General features: G+C 40.4%; 1 protein-coding gene across 1 annotated transcript in view; it reads right to left on the bottom strand.

Moving 5' to 3' along the window:
* The window catches only part of ccdc12 (coiled-coil domain containing 12), an 82,098-nt gene that overhangs the window by 9,973 nt on the left and 51,126 nt on the right, over positions 1-20,999 (bottom strand). The window contains exons 2-3 of the mRNA XM_060824443.1: positions 14,239-14,318; positions 2,420-2,499 (exon numbers count right to left, since the gene is read on the bottom strand). Of these exons, the coding sequence (XP_060680426.1) occupies positions 2,420-2,499; positions 14,239-14,318 (160 nt within the window). The remainder of the gene's footprint in view (positions 1-2,419; positions 2,500-14,238; positions 14,319-20,999) is intronic.

Here is a 20,999-nt window from a genome sequence, read left to right as displayed (position 1 = left end):
GGCACGTCTTCTTCAGCTCCTTTCCCACATTTTATCCACTCACCATTCTTATTCATAATAACTGAAGAGCCTGCTAGAACACAGGCAAAAATAAACTTCTAAAGTCCACAGACATCTCTATTTCAGTACTCATTGTGATTTTGGATTCATTCCTTCCAACGTGGGCCTGCTCAACAGTTTGGTGTATTTGTACTAGCATAACCATGGAATCTGCATCAGGCCACACCTCTACACATCATAGAGGTGACATGAGATATTGGCTGTTACAGGGATATATCTTATTTGTAATGTAGTTCATAAATCAATAAACAATGAAGTCAGGTGTAATTGACTTATTGCACACAGAATACATGCAATTTTACTTAATATACCTGATAATGGTTGGTTGAGAATTTAAGAATACTACCATTGAGATTAATCTCTTAAGACTTTGAGAACCAACTCATCATAGACTGTCTCTAGCCAGATGAGCAGTCAGACCTGTCCCAGAGGTCTGTCCTAATATTTTAGAATAGATTGACAAAAAGTCATTTTGTTTTTCTACTAAAGAATTGTTCTATTTAACTCACTCCCTCTACATAACAACTCCCACAATTTTAGATTAGATTCCCTACAGTGACCCTCACCGTCCACACCGACCCTCTGCAGAGTTACCCACCCAGTCCCAGTTCCCTCTGACTAATGCACCTAATACTATGGGCAATTTCCCATGGCCAATTCCCCTGACCTGCATAAGCTGTGCAAGATGGCAGCTGGGTAGAAGGGATGCATATGGGCTCTTGCCTGGGACTCATCCGCTTCCATCTGCTTTCATTTTTTTTTTAACTTCGGCTCTTTTTCTTTCTTTGGTGGGTCAGTCAACAGCATTGAGAGTGGGTCGTGTACAGAGTGGTGGCAGCGGATGTGGCACCTTCCAGTGAGGCGGTGGCAATGGCAGCAAGGACATCCTCCCTGCACTCGGGCCGGCAGCAGTCGCAGCAGTGGCAAAGCTCCTCCAGCTGTCTGAAACAATGGTGGCAGCAGCAGACTCTTCACGATGGTGGTGCCAACAAGATGACATCTTGGACAAGGGCAACCAGAGCAGGACACTTGCCGCTGTGAGACTTTTGACAAGGCGGTAGTTGCAGCAGAGCCAGTAGGGGCAACTGTAGGTCCAGCATGGGAATTGGCAGCAGAGCCGGCAAGTAAGGCCAACAGTGAAGAGGTTGCACGACGAATGTCAGTTCATCCCTTCTCACTTAGGACCACAATGTTTTGGGTGGAGTAACTCATCCAGAATTATTGTGACAAACCTGTTCCTTTGACAAGATTGTCAAATGCTAGATTGTCCTTGGTTTTTATCAGGGAGGTTCTAAACGACCCAAGGTTCCATCATGTCTGAAGTTCGAATGGTTCATTGGGGCCTTTTGATTTACCTCTAACAGATAATGCCTCCGGCCTAAGCCTATCATGTCTTTTAAAAAAACTCAGTATAATCAAAGGAGGGTGGTCAGCTAACTGTGTAGCTAATCTTCATTTAGAGTTTTTTGGTTCGGTTGCAGCAGGGGATATGTGAAACACTGCTGAATTCTCTCCTCTGACTTGAAACCTGTAAACTTGTTTGTGTCATTTTTCAATCTTTGTGTTGAGGGATGTGTTTATGGAGATTGTTGCAAGTATCTTTGGAACAGCATCATTAAGTCAGGATAGTCTGTTGGGTTTGGATAGAATTAAGTTATCCAGTATTCTATTTTATGTTCTTTGTGTTTCATTCTGTAACTTTGTAAATAAATTCTGTTTGTTTAAAACTTGGCAGGTGTCCAATCGATTCACTCCAGGAATATCCACTACACATCTATCAAAAACAAATAGCAAAGTTATGATCTGGGCTACCTACTTAAAAATGTTTTGGGCGGTCAGGCCTGGTCCATACCACACAATAAATTAATGGCCATTGGACAAGGACCAGTTGTAATATCGACAATGTTATCAGACTATTACATTTCTCTGAAACATATGAATCAATAATGTATGGCACATCTTTAATTTCTTATTACTTCATCCGAAATAGTTCGTAACTGCAGAGTCAACCCTGACCAACAGTGCTTTAATGTTACATACTGGTGCAAAAGTTGGGCAAGAGGTAGAGATTTTAAAGTATTTGGTAGAAGGATAAGAAGGTAGGTGAGCAGTATATGACAGGGTGGTAGGCGTTTGGACAATATTCCTGAGAGATCAGTCAAGGCAGAAACTTCCACTGAATCTAGAAAAAGCACTTGGATTTACATTTGAGCTGCAGTATTCTATAAGTCAAGAACTAGAAAGCAGGATTAAACTGGATTGCTTTTCAGGTTGGCAGAGATACAGTGAAGCAATGAGCTTCCTTCTGTACCCTCCATCTTTCCATGAGAGGTATTTCAGCAGCCACAGATTTACTAACCTGAAGCTGGCTTGGCATTGGGCACCTGTCGTTCTTTCAGTTCTCTATCTTCTGGGACATAGTTGCGGAGTTTTAATTCTCTAGAAGAAAAAAAGAAATTCTTACAACTTCTATTCTTCAAAAAAAAATTACCAATCATTTTTTTTTAATTTCAGCTATCTGAATCAATGAAGGTAGCAAACGTAGCGAAAACTGGAAAAACTCAGGTCTGGCAGCATTTGTGGAAGAGAAATAGATTTAACATTGAGTCCAGTACATTCTTTCTTCAGAATTCTTCTTCCATCATCCTTCAACCACGTTTTGGCCAGAACTTTTTCTGAATAAGTTCAGCTGGACAAAGATAGGAATTGACTCAAAAAAAGGGTGGGAAGCATTCAAGCATCCCTGGTAAGAGATGTACAGGGAAAGAAACCAAATGAAATGGTACAAGTGGCACACAGCAGTCAAAGATGGAATAAACTTGGAAAGCAGAAAATAAGGCCAAGTTAGGAAGAAATAGATTGAGAAGACTGAGTGGACTGAAATAGAATAGATTTCAGGAAGGACATAGCAGAAGACTGCACAGGCACTCCAATTTTCTCAGTTTCCTCTTCATAATTGTTCTGACAATCCCAACAACAATATATTCTTTGCCTCTGCCATTCTCAGTGCTTCTCCCAGAAGCTGTTTATCCACAAATTTGAATTTGTGTGACTGCTGCCTTTTCAAGGATCCTTAACTACAAGATTTTTTTTAATACTGATTTATCAGCTGGACAGAGCATGTTAATAATCAACAAAACATGCCCTAACTCATGTTTGACGTGATGCGTGAGACCTCCTCAAGTCCAGAGTGAATGTTGAGGACTTTCCAGGACAACTCCATACCAGCTGAATATCACTGTGCTGCTATCTCATGTGTATTTATTCTGCTGGTGGGATAGGATGTACCCAGTGATAGCAACGCCTGGGACATGGTCTGTAAGGTACATCTTTGAGTATGACTATGTCAGGATGTTGCTTGACAACTCTGTGCAACAGTTCTCCCAATCCTCGTACAAGGCCTCAAAAGTTAGAAAGGAGTAATTTTCAGGATTGGTAGGGCTGCGGTTTCCAATGTTGATGGCAGGTGGTCAATACAATTTCATTTCTTTGTTTAGACTTTGTTGCAATTTGATACAAAGAGTGGCTTGCTAGATCACTTCAAAGTCAACCACATTGCTGAAGGTCTGAAGTCACATGTAGGCCAGATTAGGTAAGGAATTTTTCCCCAATTGAGAATAGTTATATGGTTTTTATTTCTTACTTTCATAAATAAATTTTCTTTAACTTTTAGTGATCCATTATTGATTCCTCAAAGATTCCCAACCCTAGAGTCTATCACTATTTTTTGTACTTTTGATATGCTCCTTGTCCACTTTTGTCAATCATGGGTGGTTCATCCTTCTCAGAAAATCCTCCTTTCTGACTAGAATAAATTTTGCCGGGTGTTAGAAAGCATCTGGTTAAATGTCTAGCACAGCACATTTCCTCACCTTACAGCTAAATCTGATACTTTTCTCATCTAACATCCATCTCTCACATGCACACACTTCCTAGCTATGATCATTTAATAGTGATTGAGAATGAATTCCTGGTATTCATTCTCTTCCTTCCTGAGCACAATCACACAAAGAGCACTGAAGCATTCCTGTCATTGCAACACTTGAACGTCACAGTGCACAGGTGCTGTCTCTGTCTTGCAGAATATCTGCCACTTGAGGGCAGCAAATATCACAACAATTACTCCAAATGGTATTCTAGAAAGTTTTTGAAACATACTGAAAGGATAGCTTAGTATTTTAAATGTATAGCTCAGTAACTCTGGTGATGCAGCTAATTTGCTAAAATAATAAATGATATAATGGGATGGATTAAGAGTATTGCCAAAGATTTCTGTCAACAATCAGAGGGGAAATAGCTGCATAGGACACTTACCCCGAGCATTGGCTGCAAGAGTCAAATCAATACATTTTAGGTAGTTACTTACAATACAGGAGCAAGGAAGAGGGTAAGAGGTGTTCACAGACAGAAATACTGAAGTTTTGAGAAGACAAACATGAGGCTGCAGTAAACAGATGCAATACAAAAGGGTGCAAAGCTAATGTCCCTGAGAGACGGGTAATGTCAGTTGCACTCATTTGAGATGTTTGTGGGAAAAATTTTGTTTACAAGGGTGTGTCATAGAGATGAAAGCCAAATACAAGAAAACAGGTTGGTAAGAGGTTTGCTCATAGCTAGTGAACCAGTCTTTTAGAATACTCTGGGAATACTAAACAAAGTAATGTTTTCTGGGGGAAATTTTGGCAAATGAAAATTTGTTATGGTGGCACTGGGTAATGCAACATTTTAAATAAATACAAAGCTCATTAGAGAGGGGTCAGTTTAAGGTAAGACAGATGACAGAATGAAAACATAGGTAGGCCAGATAGGTCTGAATAAATTGATCAATTAATCTCTGGATCATAATATAGGTAAATAGTGGACTCCCAACCTCTCTAACAAGTCAGGCAACATAGGATAATTGAAAATTTTTCAAAATTAATTATGTTTGAATGCAAGATTTTTGATGAGTAATGTTCACTTTGTTTGTCTCTCCACACTTAATGCCTGGTCTGTTCAGTATCTCCAACATTGTAAGTTATCAGATTTCAGCTTCCACACTGCTTTTGTCTAAGTATCTGGTTGGCAATGAGACCCGATCAGAGGAGAATCTTTTATTTTTAGATTGCCATCTATACTGGAAGCTAAAGTGGTTCGTTGGATTTTTGTTACCCAAGACCTTCAACTTTCATCACAAATGTTTCACAATGTGCCTTTCCAAGGGAGCCACTATAAGCTCCAAGTTGTTTTGTAGGGGCCATCAGCATTCCTCACTCTAGAGAATGTCACAACCTCAGTTGGTACACATTTCAGGAAGAGGTGATGGACTGCTGTTGGGATCACACAACATAAAAGAAAGAATAACACCATTTCAATTAATACAGGTCTACTGTTTCCACACTGTAAGTCTAATCTAAAAAAAAATGACTCTTTGTCTCTAATATCAGATTTTTTCTTGGTATCCTGGTCAATATCTATCCATTAACTAACATCATTAAACTGACTTTCACAAAACTGATGATGGAAGCCTGTACTGCATAAAAGAGCTTACATTTCATGTAACAATGACTATACTTATTTTGAGTTGAGGGGGCAAACATGGTCTTACTTTAAAAAGTCAATTAAAAGCCGAGGGAAGTGATTGCTGGGCCCATTGCTGAGATATTTGTAACAGGTGAGTTACCAGTGGACTGGAGGTTAGCTAACGTGGTACCACTACTTAAGGTGGTAAGAAAAAGGCAGGGAACTATAGACTGGTGAGCCTGATGTCGGTGGTGGGCAAGTTGTTAAAGAGAATACTGATGGACAGGACATATACATATTTGGAAAGGCAAGGTCTGATTAGGGAAAGTCAACATGACTTTGTGTGTGGGATATTATATCTCACGAAATTGAGTTTTTTGAAGAGGTAACAAAGAAGATTGATAAGGGCAGAGCAGTGAATGTGATCTATATGGATTTCAGTGGAATTTGACAAGGTTTCCCATGGGTGGCTGGTTAGCAAGGTTAGCTCTCATGGATTAAAGGGAGAACTAGCCATTTGGATACAGAACTGGCTTGAAGGCAGAAAACAGAACGTGGTGGTGAAGGGTTGTTTTTCAGACTGGATACCACAAGGATCGGTGCTGGGTCCACTACTTTTTGTCATTTATATAAATGATTTAGATGTGAGCATAAGAGGTATAAGTTAGTAAGCTTGCAAGTGACACCAAAATTGGAGGTGTACTGGACAGCAAATGTTATCTTAGATTACAACGGGATCTTGATCAGATGGGCCAATGGGCTGAGGAAAGGCAGATATAGTGTTTAATTTAGATAAATGCGAGGTGCTGCATGTTGGAAAAGAAATCAGAGCAGGATATACACTTAATGGTAAGGTCCTAGAGAGTGTTGCTGAACAAAGAGATCTTGGAATGCAGGTTCATAGCTCCTTGATAGTAGAGTCACATAGTGAAAGAGATGTTTGGTATGCTTTCCTTTATTGGTCAGAGTACCGAGTATAGGAGTTGGGAGGTCATGTTGCAGCTGTACAGGACATTGGTTAGGCCACTGTTGGAATATTGCGAGCAATTCTGGTCTCCTTCCTATCGGAAAGATGTTGTGAAACTTGAAAGGGTTCAGAAAAGATTTACAAGGATGCTGCCAGGGTTGGGGGATTTGTGCGAGAGGGAGAAGTTAAATAGGCCGAGGCTGTTTTACCTGGAGCATTGGAGGCTGAGGGGTGACCTTATAGAGGCTTATAAAATCATGAGAGGCATGGATAGAATAAATAGGCAAAGTCTTTCCCCTGGGGTGGGAAGTCCAAGACTAGATGGCATACATTTCAGCTGAGAGAGGAAAGATATAAAAGGGACCTGAGGGACAACTTTTTCACACAGAGGGTGGTACGTGTACGGAATGAGCTGTCAGAAGAAGTGGTGGAGGCTGGTACAATTGCAACATTTAAAAGGCATTTGGATGGGTATATTCATAGGAAGGGTTTGGAGGAATATGGGCCGGATGCTGGCAGGTGGGACTAGATTGGGTTGGGATATTTGGTCTGCATGGACGGGTTGGACTGAAGGGTCTGTTTCCATGGTGTACGTCTCTATGACTCTATATAAAAGGGATCTAAGGGCAACCTTTTCATGCGGAGGGTGGTGCATGCATGGAATGAGCTGCCAGAGGAAGTGGTGGAGGCTGGGACAATTAGAAATTTTAAAAGGCATCTGGATGGGGGTATGAATAGGAAAGGTTTAGAGGAATATGGGCCAAATGCTGGCAAATGGGACTAGATTAGGTTAGAATATCTGGTCGGCATGGCCAAGTTGGACTGAAGGATCTGTTTCCGTGCTGTATATCTCTATGACTCTTTGAAAATACTGTGGATCCTGAAAATCTGAAACAAACACAGAATGCTTGAGAAACTTAGCACATCTGGCTACATCTGTGGAAACAGAAACAGAGTTAACTTTCAAATCCAGTATGAATCTTATTCAGAATCACATTGCGAGGAGCAAATACAATGTACACAGAAATCCCTGCTTCAGGTCAGAAGTGTGGGGCCTTGGACAGTGAGGAGGCCTCCTGCATTTATATGAAAAGGTGCAAAGGGAAGAGATGGAATATCTGGTTCGATTAAGGAGTGGACCAGGGTTTTGTGGAGGGATCAGTCTTTTCAGAGAATCAAAGATTATCAAGTGTATGCAGGAATGTCAAGTTCAGTTTAAAATCAAATTAGCCATGATCTTATTGAATGACAGAGCAGGCTCAAATGGCTGGGTGGCCTTAAATTAGATTTTCCTACAGCGTGGAAACAGGCCCTTCAGCCCAACCAGTCCACACCGACCCTCCGAAGAGGAACCCACCAGACCCATTGCCCTCTGACTCATGCACCTAATACTATGGTCAATTCACCTAACCTGCACATCTTTGGATTGTGGAGGGAAACCGGAGCACCCGGAGGAAACCCACGCAGACACAAGGAGAATGTGCAAACTCCACACAGACAGTCACCCGAGGCTGGAATCGAAGCTGGGATCCTGGTGCTGTGAGGCAGCAGTGCTAACCACTGTGCCCCAAATGTTCATGTGTTCTTTGGAATGCTGATAGGGACAATATGTTTAAAGCAGTTAGCACTCAGAAAGGTTAACTAACATTACAAGATAAGCTCTGCCCATCAGGTTCCTATGAGGAGCTAATCATTGCATACCTGTGTTCAAACCACTATGTTCCATGCAGCTAAACAGTACTGTGTAATTATTCTCAAGTCTACCTTAAAGTCTCACAAGATACAATATATCAGTGTTACATGAGTGTAACTAGCTCAATGTCATGTAATAACCATACTCTGTTCAACAAGACTCTCGTTCTGCCAAAGACTTCATCTGGGCGTTGTTCAAGGTACTGTGAACCTACACTCCAAGGTCTCTTTGTTCAGCAACACTTCCCAGGACCTTTCCATTAAGTGTATAAGTCCTGCCCTGATTTGCCTTTCCAAAATGCAGCACCTCAGATGTATTTAACTTAAACTCTATCTGCTGCTCCTGGGTCCATTGGCCCACGTGGCAAATGGGACTAGATTAGTTTAGGATATCTGGACAGCTTGGACGGATTGGACTGAAGGTCTGACTCTTTGCTGTACATCTCGATGACTCTGTTATTTCTCTCTGTATAATAATATAAGTATTGCTGCATTAGATAAAATAACCTACAGATATAAATCAACATCACAGCAGCAGGGACCTTGTATTCAAATAAACACCATATCTCTGGCAGACATTTAAAAACCATTGAAGACTGATGGCAAAGCATAAATGAATTCTGAAAATTCACACAACCAGCAGTATCAGTTTCTGAGACTATAGTCAGCATTCAGAGCATTCGGTAAGGTATCGACCAGTCAGAAGAGAAAGCCAGTTTCTTTTTGACTGAAACCTCTTTGAAGATCTAAGTAATATCTAAGGGTCAATTCACTTGAAATAAAAGGACTGAAGTTACAAATATGAGCTAACTAAAAGTTACAAATGTGTGCTATTTTACTCCTGTCTCCCATAAAAATTCAATAGCCACAGCTTCATTTTTTTTAAAAAAAAGAAAAGCAACTAATTATCTAGTGCTCCAATAGGAAATACAGCTTTAAAAATACCAGGAAGCCATCTTTACACTAACCTCAATTTTTTTTCATATTGGTTCCAAAATATACAAGTCAAAAATGATGTCTCCTTATTTGGCATGATTGCAGTACGCAGGCAAAAAAGCTGCAGACACAATCCTAAACTAAAAGCCTGCAGTTCTCAAACCAACATTTTGAAGGGACCAAGACCAATAAAGGTGCACCAACAGGGAACAATGAAGGGAAATTGAAACAAAAGAAAGGAATGACAAGAGAGAAGCAATAATTTTTTTTAAAAGTGCACTGCATTTTATTCTTAAAAAATGCATACAGCTTGCAAAGAGAAATGGAAGATAAACAATTATGAATTGAGGATCCAGGGGCATACTTGTTGAACTACAACTATTCAAACAGTATACATTTCTATTTTGCAGAACAGCAGACAAATATATTTCTCAGCCCATTCTCCTGCTTTCTCTCCATAATCTTTGATCCCCTTACTAATCGAGAACCTATCTACCTCTGTCTTCAATACAATCAGAGACTTGGCCTCCACAGCTTTTTGGCAAGAATTTCCACAGATTGTCAAGTCATACAGCACAGAATCAGACCCCTCAGTCCAACTTGCCCCCACTGAGCAGACATCCCAATCTGATCTAATCCCATTTGCAAGCATTTGGTCCACGTCCTTCCAAACCGTTCCTATTCATATACCCATCTAGATGCCTTTTAAATGTTCTAATTGTACCAGCCACCACCACTTCCTCTGGCAGCTCATTCCATATATGCACCACCCTCTGCATGAAAAAGTTACTTCTTAAAATCTTTTTCCCCTCTCACCTGAAAACATTTAGCTTTGGATGCCCCACCCTATGAAAAAGATCTTGGCTATTTAACCTACCCTTGCTCCTCATGATTTTATAAACCTTTTGAAGCTCACCCCTCAGACTCTGATGCTCCAGGAAAAAAAAGTCCCAGCCTATTCGGCCTCTCCCTGTAACTCAAACCTTCCAGTCCTGGCAACAGCCTTGTAAATCTTTTGTGCACCCTCTTAAGTTTAACAACATCCTACCCCAGAAGGGCAACCATAATTGTACACAGTATTCCAAAAGTGTTCTGTACAGTTGCAGCATGATGCCCAACCCCTATACTCAATGTTCTGACCAAAGATGGCAAGTGTACCGAATCCTTCTTCACACCCTCGGAGAAAGTGAGGACTACAGATGCTGGAGATCAGTCGAAAAGTATCACACACTCTCATGAATAACACTGTCTTTTAATCAGGTTCAACCATAAGCGGTCTGTGCTGCTTTGACACTGCTTCGAACAACTGAATTAACTATCAAGAGCCTGCTGCTAATTCAAGGCGGCTGTGGTGTCAAGGATGTCCAATTATTAGATTTTGAAGATTCATTTGCTATTGGAAACCAATGAAATAATTTGTCTGCACCCGTGAAAGCAATAGTATCTTCCAGTCTCAGTCATGAGGCATTGTACAGATTAAAGTAATTCATTGCAAGAGGTATAAGTCTATTCTTGGGTTCAGTAAGCATTCTTCTGAGACTTATAAAGTTGTTGAATTAAGTTGGGTTGATTGTTGGTATTTGGCTTCTGAGATGCTGGAGGTTCACAAACATACTATGGAGAAGGTGGAACTATCATTGTCAGACTTTGAGATAACCTGGGATACCGAGACCGCATAATGTGATCACGGCAGATTTCAAAGCTAGAATTAACTGCTTAGCTCAGTTAATAACAATTGTAAGTCAAAAGGTGTGGCGGTGGAAAAGCACAGCCAGTCAGGCACCATCCAAGAAGCAGGAGAATCAACATTTCAGTGCCTTGCTGCTGCTCCCCACCCCAATTCTTGATGAAGAGCTTATGCGCAAAACCTCATCTCTAGCTCCTCGGATGCTTCCTGACCAGCTACGCTTTTCCAGCGCCACACTTTTTGACTGATTTCGAGCATCTGCAGCCCTCACTTTCTTGTAATAACAATCATAATGCAGGTGTCAAAAATTTATGATCTGAAATGCATTCCAGGACTTGAGCATACTATGTCAGCAGACTTTCCACATTATTGGAGATGTCTTTCTTCAAACAAGACATGAATCCAAGATCCCATTTGTCACTTTTGTTTAAAACTGCACTCTTCATAGATTGGAAGCTATCCTGGCATCCAAGTCATCACTCTACACTCAAAATAACATGATCAAAAACAGATATGCTGTTCAGCTATCTCATTTGCAGTTTATGGTATTTTTTGGTCCAAAATGCCCTGCATTATAAAAAGAAAGAATTGCAAGTACTTTGAAAGGCTGTACCAAGATGTGGTTTGAGCACACAATCTTATTTCTTTGGTTCCAAAAATTTTGGGATCCACTGGGGTAGGGAATGGTTCAATAATAAGCGCAAGTTCTTCATGTTTTTATCAATGAATGGAAGTCAGCCAAAATCCACAGTGGAAAATTCGAGAGGGCAGGAGACAACAGCCTTTTTCCAAAATGTCCTTCTCCTGACTGAGAAAGAGCACTTAAAAAATCTTGCAATAGACATTCTACTCAAAAAAATTGAAGGTATTTAACAAAATTGCTTTCATAAACATACAATACAATTTGATCAGAAATTTAGCTCGTAGAAGCCAGTACATTGAGATTTAGAAATCCCTCAACAGTGAAAAATTGGAAGCATCTGCAAGCCTCCAGGTGTTAAACAGCATACTATTTGCCTGGGAAAAGTCAGCTGTGGTCTGATCATTGTGAATTCTACATATTTCTAAACAGTGATGTTTCAACATGCTATTCCTTCCCTCCCAAAGTAAACTTAATAGCCAAAAGAGAGGCCATTGTTTTGGGTAGAGACTCACTACTAATTGATTAACACCTTTACTAGTCTCTTATCTATCCAAGCTTGTAGGCAGGCTCTGAGTCATGAGGTTACACTTTCAAACCCCACCCAGTGAGCACAGAACCTAATCAGCACTGTACTAAGTGACAGCCACGTCACCAATGATACAAATTGTTCCAATGAGACTTTAAAACTAGGTCCTTCTTGCCTGTACCTGTACTGACTTGGCATCATAGATCCCATGGCACGATACCAAAGAGGAGGAAATACCCCAGTGTGATGGACAATGTTCATCCCTCAACTATCACCACGTCAACAGGAGGCTCACTGCTGTTATAAAATTTAAAAATCACACAACACCAGGTTATAGTCCAACTGGTTTAATTGGAAGCACACTAGCTTTCGGAGCGACTCTCCTCCATCAGAGAACACAGGGGGCTAACACCTTCAACGTATTGTCTAGCTATCACCATTGTTAACAGCTAACCCGAGAATGCAATTTAAAAAAAGAGTTTTGTGATTTACACATGAAAGAAGAGAAACTATCACTATATTCTAACAGATGAAAGGCTTAACAGACAATCAATTTCTCAATGTATAATTTCAGTTACATCACACTGCAAATTTTTGCTATAAATTCTGTGCTACGAATAAGCCATCCACAATCACCTGATGAAGGAGCATCGCTCCGAAAGCTAGTGTGCTTCCAATTAAACCTGTTGGACTATAAACTGGTGTTGTGTAATTTTTAACTTTGTACACCCCAGTCTAACACCGGCACCTCCAAGTTATGAGATTTGATAGGGAGGTGCCGGTGTTGGACTGGATGGACACAGTTAAAAATCACACAATCCCAGGTTATAGTCATGGTGTTGTGAGATTTTTAATATTATGAGATTTGTCATCCCAAAAAGGATTGTCACATTTTGTAGAACTGTCACCATAAGTGCTTCAAAAGTCAGAAGTCACATGACACCAGGTTATAGTCCAACAGGTTTATTTGAAATCACAAGTTTTCTGAGCGCTGTTCCTTTGTCAGATGAAGTTGCACTTATTATTGCACCATTCACCTGACGAAGGGACAATGCTCCAAAAGCTTGTGATTTCAAATAAACCTGTTAAGACTATAACCTGGTGTCAAGTGACTTGTCCACCCCGGTCCAGCACCAGCACCTCCACATGATGCTTCCAAAGTAATTAACAATTCTCTGCAAGTGCAACAAACATTGGGAAAATTCAGGGAAGTTTGTGAGGATGCTACAAAAGTCTTGCTTCAACAGATCCTATTATATTATATTTCAGGTGTACAAGCAGTCATCTGGTAGCACAGAACTTGAGGATTATTGAAAAAAGTTTGTTTTCTCAAAGTTTTTCATCTTGCACTCATTGGGATAATTCACAAGGATACTAACTTAGCGAAAGAAGCATTTCTGTTGGTTATGCTCATTCTCTGTATATTGCTTATATTCTATTCTTACTTCAGAGTTCTAATACTTTTAGTTTCCACTTAGTTCCTTCCTGCTGTACTTTTTGTCAAATTGTAATCTCTTTCAAAAAATACTTAAAATGGGATTGAGGTTTTAAAAAATGTTTCATCTATTTGAAATGTACCAAGAGCTTTAACTGTAGTTAACTCATTTCAAATAAGATTTTAATTTCTTGGACTCAGCAGAAATCCACTGTTTGTAGTGTCAGTTCCTACTCAGAGGCAACTATGCTTTACCTAAATTGCTCAGTTAACCCAGCAAGTCATTGACCCACAAGATCATTGTAATCAAGCCAATCTTGTCCCAAGATAGCTTTGCTTTAGTTCATGGGGTATGAGCTTAATATTTATTATGCATCTGTTCCTGCCCTCGAGGAGATGGTGGTGGATTGGCTTCTTGAACTGCTGTGGCAACTTGGCCACATTTAAATGAGTGAGCAGATTAATTTTTAAATTGTTAAATTCCCATCATCTCCCATCACTCCCAAAGGCTCTGACACTGTTGTTTCATTATGGCTCCACAACCCAAAGCAGTTCTCTGACACTGTGGACAAGAATGAAGCACAACAATAAGTAGTGCTGAATGGTAAGTAATTAAGTATACTCAATGTTCTAATCTTTATGATCTCAAGATTCTCCACCCTGATGAGTCTAATAGTCACACAAAGCCAATTGGCGTCTGTGGAACTGCAACATCATACAAGTTAGTGTGAAAAACAAGGGAAAGTTAGGGTAAAAATGTTAAGACAGTCAGTAAATGCAATCTGCTCACCGGTGCTTCACCTCCTCATTCGTATCCTTGTCTTCTCTGAGCTGTTTATTTTCTGGCTCTCCTTCATCTTGGTTTCGGTTCTATAGATCAAAACGCAAAGAGTACATTGATTCACTTTGCCTGCAGTGCACTACTGTTCTCACATTAAGTCAAATAGTACAGGAACAGTTCAACTCATCCATGTCAACCAAGTTTCCCAAAATAAACGAGCATTTAATGTGCAACCAGATTGCAGTTCATTCAATTCTCCAAATAGAATTCACATAACCTAGGTGAAAAATGCATCACCTTGTACCGGAGTAATTTATTGATTCTAAATTACATGTTGGAGCTATCAGAAAAGCATTTTAATCTTTTTAAAACCTGCTCAGTCCAGTCTTTAAAATATAAATCATTGTTATTGGTGTCAGACTTCACATGGCAAATGTGGCCTCATGAAAAATGATGACTCAACTAACATGCTGTAGAACACACAATGTTGATGGTCCCATACCATGACAAAGATCAGCTGCTGCACAAGGAGAGGAGACAGAACTAGAGGAGTAACAAAGTTGAATGACCAGGAATGTCTATTTAAATCCAAAGTGAAACATTAGTGCGCAATAAACTTTGCTCAACTGCTCCTGTCAACTCCATTACATATTCTGTAAACTTTACATGTTGCCCTTGCTTCACTCTGGCCTGTGTCTGGTCTCCCACAGCTCTCTCTTTGAAGTAAGCTCACCAAGCTCTTGTTCCTTCATACCCACATTATTTTCTTTCTCTTCCATTCTCCCTCAAAATTGTTTGACCTTCCTTCTTTCCATGCCATTCTTGAGATCAACTATCCCTCATACTCCAGTTTCTGGTTTCTTGCTCCCTTTCTTCCAGCACGCATTGCATTGGACATGCAATATAGCCTGTTCCTTAATCAAGATTTCAATATTGTGCACAACAGCCAACACATTAAACTAAAGATTTACTTCTATTTAGGAATGAATGACTGAATGATATTGGAAACATACATGACATTTTCTTTGATCAAAAAATATGCAAGTCACCAGTAAAATAAATATATGGGCTGAAGAACTTCTGTTTTAAATGAAGGACAGGGAGCAAAAGAAAAATTTTACAATAATTTTTTTCAAATCCTGGGTAGAGTCAATGTTAATGCAGAGACATTTACAGACTCTGGCATGATACACTGTATATTCTAGTTCCTTTCCTTGAATGTATCACATAAACATTCAAAGGCACGACCATTTATGCTAACAATTAATATTCTGAGGTGCTGGTCCTGACATAAATATGAACTGTGCTTTCACTTCCCTGAAAAGCCTACAGGCAATCAAAGACAACTCAAATCTTCCAAATGCAAAAGCATGTCCGAGCTTGTGTCTCATACTTGCTAAAAACATGTACAACTCAAATGCATTCACAAAGTAAATTAGCTCCCCACCTACATTTTGAAATGTTTGAGCAAAGAGCCAAACTCTTTCAACCTCAGCAGGTGTTAACTATTATCCACCCGGTTTCCATGTCAGGTATGATAATAGCTGTGACACAGCCATTTGCTTCCCTCTCCACATTTTGCATACAATCTGGGAGGCAATGTGAGACCCAAAGTTAACATATCAGAGTCACAGAAGTGTTAGGGTGCGGAAGACAACTACTTATCCTGTTTTACCTGCATTGCTTTATTAAACAAGCATCATTACTTGTACAAAATCCTGGTTTTTCCTACAATCATGCATACATTTTATTGAAATAATAACCCAATGGCTCTTGAATGCCTCAACTGAACAACATAGTGAACATGATATAAACTGAAAATTATATAACAATCAACTTGATCTCAACAATGGCAACATGAAACTTTCAACCTATATCCTCAATTTTGGAAAATATGGAATAGGACAATTATATCATCCTTCCAAACCAGGTTGCATCTGCAGGCAGGTTTGTGAGCGCTTCAAATGTGAAGTCTAGTTGTTAAAAGTCTTTCACTAACATGGAGAGGCATTGAACAGGAACAGCTGATCAAGTATTCCAAATAGTAAAACACACTCAAATCTATGCAAAGTTCACAAGCCTGCAAATTAAAAATCCTTTCTCTCACACTAAATTTTAGATATTAAACTGACTTTCATGGAGAGTTACTCTGATCAATTGAAAATTTCAAAAAGGAACTCTTTTAAAAGATGTAGGAAGAAAGGAAACTGAGGGTTCAAAGCATGGGTTTGACATTTTTTTGAACGGGAGGTAGAGGAAGGAAATTATCACTTGTTAAAGTGGGAAGTTAAATGGAGATATAGAAGCAATGATCGCAATATAATCAAATGCTGAAAAATGTGTTCCTGGAAAAGTGCAGCAGGTCAGGAAAAAGATTGCAGGTCAAGAAGGCGATGCTGAGTCCGAGGGTTGGGACTGAGATGGGGGGGGGTGGGGGGGGGGGAATGAGGAAGCTAGAGAAATCTGCATTCATCCCTTGTGTTTGGAGGGTTCAGAGACGAAAGATGAGGTGTTCTTCCTCCAGGTGTTGTGTTGCCATGGTCTGGCGATGGAGGAGGCCAAGGACCTGCATGTCCTTGGCGGAGTGGGAGGGGGCGTTAAAGTATTCAGCCACAGGGCAGTTGTGTTGGTTGGTGCGGGTGTCCCAGAGGTGTTCTCTGAAACGTTCCGCAAGCAGGCGGCCTGTCTCCCCAATATAGAGGAGGCAACATCGTTTACCTGGACCGTCTCAGACTCCTTCCTTCCCTTCCTAGACCTCTTCATTTCTATCTCGGGCGACTGACTCAACACGGACATTTACTATAAACCGACCAACTCCCACAGCTACCTAGATTACACCTCCTCCCACGCTGCCCCCTGTAAAAACACCATCCCATATTCCCAATTCCTTCACCTCTGCCACATCTGCTCCCAGGAGGACCAATTCCAATACCGAAGAACCCAGATGGCCTCCTTCTTCAAAGACTGTAATTTCCCCTCAGACATGATTGACAATGCTCTCTACCGCATCTCCTCCACTTCCCGCTCCTCAGTCCTTGAACCACGCACCTCCAATGGCCACCAGAGCGCCTCATCTTCCACCTAGGAACCCTCCAACCACAAGGGATGAATGCAGATTTCTCCAGCTTCCTCATTTCCCCTCTCCCTACCTTATCTCAGTCCCAACCCTCGGACTCAGCACCGCCTTCTTGACCTGCAATCTTCTTCCCGACCTCTCCGCCTCCGCCCCCACCCCCTCTCCGGCCTATCACCCTCACCTAACCTCCTTCCATCTATCACATTCCCAACCCCCCTCCCCACTTTTTATCTCAGCCTGCTTGGCACACCTTCCTCATTACTGAAGAAGGGTTTATGCCCGAAACATCGATTCTCCTGCTCCGAGGATGCTGCCTGCCTGCTGCGTTTTTCCAGCAACACATTTTTCAGCTCTGATCTCCAACATCTGCAGTCCTCACTTTCTCCTAATATAATCAAATGCTCAAAGGCAAAGTCTATAATAACATAGTGATTATAGTACTGGACTATTAAATCCCATTGTCAAAATTTGGTGCATGGGATGCGGATTAAGCAACCTATTAGTCCTGGATGGTAGCAAACATCAGTGCTGATGGAGCTGCACTCATCCAGGCACATCAACCTATATTCCAGGAAGAGTTCTTAGGAACAAAAGAACACTTTTACTTTGAAAGCACCTCCCATCTCAAAAACCTTACATTATAATCAACATAAAATGAATTGTGAACCATGAAATGCACAGTGTAGAACACCAAAACAAAACAGAAGGCGGTGGATTGGCAGAAAGCAGGGACATGAAGTCCAATGTATGAAGTGTGAGCTGAGGCATTTTCATAGGAACATAACTACACAAAGAAACACTATAAAGTAAGAGTTACAATTCTTAAGGGGGTGCAGGAGCTGATAAACCTGCTTTAAAGATAGTAGGACTGATGGAAAGATAGAATATTCTGGGCATCAGGTACAAAAGCAAGGAGGTTATGGTGAACTTATATAAGGTACCTGTTCAACCTTAACTAGAGCCTTGGGGTAGTTCTGAGCACCAAACTATAGGAAGAATTTCAAAACATGGAGAGAATGCCAAATGGGCTTACAAGACTGTTTCCAAAGATGAACATTTTCAATCATCAAAGATAAATTGGAGAGGGTGAGACTGTTCTTCTAGGACAGAAGGCAAAGAGGAGTTAGCAACGAAGTTTCAAAATGGTGAGAAAATTGGAAGCAATAGATAGAAACTGTTTACACTCATAACAGGATCAAGAACAACAGGCAAAAATTCAAAGTGGTTTGCCAAAGTAGCAAATTTTATGCAAGATAAAACTTATTCATGCAATGAATAGTTCAGATCTAGAATGTACTACCTGGAATTGCAGTGGAGGCTAGTTCAATTAAAGCATTCAAGAGGGTATTAGATAATTTCTTGAATAGAACAATGCACAAGAGTACAGTGAAAAGGAAGAAGACTGGCACTAAGTCATAGTGCTCATTTCAAAAGTTAGTGTAGAAACAGTGGGCTCAATGGCCTCCTTCTGAATTGTAACACTTCTATGATCCTGTGAATGCATTTGAAGTCCAGGAAATATAATATTTATTCAATGCTGAGATAGACAAATTTCTAATCAGAAGCAAAGCCAAGCATTATGAGGAAAATGCAGGAAAAGTAGAGGCGAAAATGATTAGATCAGACACGACTTCACTGAATGCCAGAGCAGACTTGATGGGCCAAATGGCCTATTCTCCTTCTCCATCTTAAAGTAGCCATTCTGCTCAGAATAAGCGCTCACATTGTTAACTTTTCTTGGCAGTCAGTTTAGGGAATAAATATTGGCCAAATTCCAAACAAACAGAGGTTTCTGCACTACCTCCAAATATCCAAGTTTGATTAATTCTGCTCCTAACTCGTATTACACTATAAAAGAAACTTCAGTGCTACAAAACAATTGGGACAACCATAAATTGTAAAAGGCTCCTGAAAAATACGATTTTTATTTCTCTGAAATAGAGCCTTGAGATCTTTATCTTATAGACCACTGGAGGAGATGATGATATAACATCGTGATCCTCAGTAGTGCATTGACGACACCATCCGAGAGGTTGCACATTAGTCTGGAGTGCAAGTTGGACCAACAATGTTATGAAGCACACTGACATGCACACGCACAGCAAGACATCAGTTAAAAGTGAACATTTTTTTGAAAATCAAGTAATCTGGAAAATGTTTTCGGGAGGGACCAGTTAAAGTAAACAGTGTAGATCGAAGACAATGATAGGAAATGGCTACATTCCTGGCAACATGCGAAATATAAATTGCACATCTATGAGGTAAATATTGGAACAGTCCAATCTGCAGAACATTACAGGAAATAATTTAAGGAAGACTGTTTTCAGAACAAAAATTCTATTAAAGGGACTTAATCACTTGCATTACAGTACAAGAGTAAACTGCATGACTAAATACACACCCTGCCCAGTTGCAAAGTCCTCCTCATTACATCTGGAGAACCTGTGCTAATACTAGGAGGTGCACACCACAGTCTAGTCAAAAAACAGCCTGACACACTCTCAAAATCATATAGGCAACATAGCAAAATCCTCCATCACCATCCTTATTTACATATATCCCACCAGAAGGACAGTCTCATCAAAGAGACTGGGAGCTCTCAGCATTAATTCTAAATTCTACGTGGTCTCATGGCATCTGGACAAACACGGGCATGGAAATCACCTACTGATTATCTCCACTGCCCTTCTTCAGCTGGTGAATCAGTATTTCTCCATGTTGAACACCACTTAAAAATACTGAGGACAGTAATCTCACAGAACACATTGTGGGTCGGGGCCATCAACACCAGATCAACATGTTGGCAAAGGAGGAACCATGATGGCATGTTTCATTTTCTCTTGTTATATTTGCACTGTTTAATCTTCCATTTCAGTTTGAGTGCAGCTAGCCAATGGATCAATAGAACTGAGTCCTGATGAAAGGTCTTGCCCGAAACTCTCCTGCTCTTTTGACGTTGCTTGACCTGCTATGTTTTCTCCAGCTCCACATTTTATCGACTCTGACTTTCCAGCAACTATAGTTGTCGCTATCTTCAATAGAACTGGTACTAATGAAGCTGAAAAACATATCTGCCAGAAAGTATGCAGCAATTGGTGAGGGAACCAATCAAATGCAGGTGTACTGGTACATGGCAGTCTTGGTAGGAGCACCCAGTGTACAGTGTTGTACAGATGAAGTCCCACCTTAATACTGATATCTTCCTGCACTGTCTTGTGTGTCATGACCAACATTCTAAATGGTATAGACCCAGAAAAACCCAGCAGCGCCCCCTATCTTCTAAAAGATGGGTATGGATGGGTAACACATGTAGTTTGCTAACGATGTTCTCAGCCCATGAATGAATAAAATTTTAGTTTAAATTTTGTTATCAATATAAAATACTGGAACAATTTAGTTTCTTTTTTTTCTTTTATGCAAGGGGATGTGAGCATCAAAAGACAGGCCAGCATCTATTGTTCATCCCTATCTTGGAGAAGGTGGTAGTGAGCTGTCGTCTTGAACTGCTTAACCCCTCTATACCTCAAGGAGAAAATACTGAAACTCAGTATTGAAGAATTGATAATTAATATACGCAATGTTTGATTTACAGTCACAGGTGGATAAGTAATCTCACATTCAAGAATAAAGGAAACAATGATTGTTCTCAATGCCCCAAGATATAATCATACAGAATTCCCCTGCTCCAATATTT

Source organism: Hemiscyllium ocellatum, chromosome 4 (assembly GCF_020745735.1).
Source record: "Hemiscyllium ocellatum isolate sHemOce1 chromosome 4, sHemOce1.pat.X.cur, whole genome shotgun sequence".
NCBI lineage: Eukaryota > Metazoa > Chordata > Chondrichthyes > Orectolobiformes > Hemiscylliidae > Hemiscyllium > Hemiscyllium ocellatum.
This window is presented reverse-complemented; position numbering and strand designations above follow the sequence as displayed.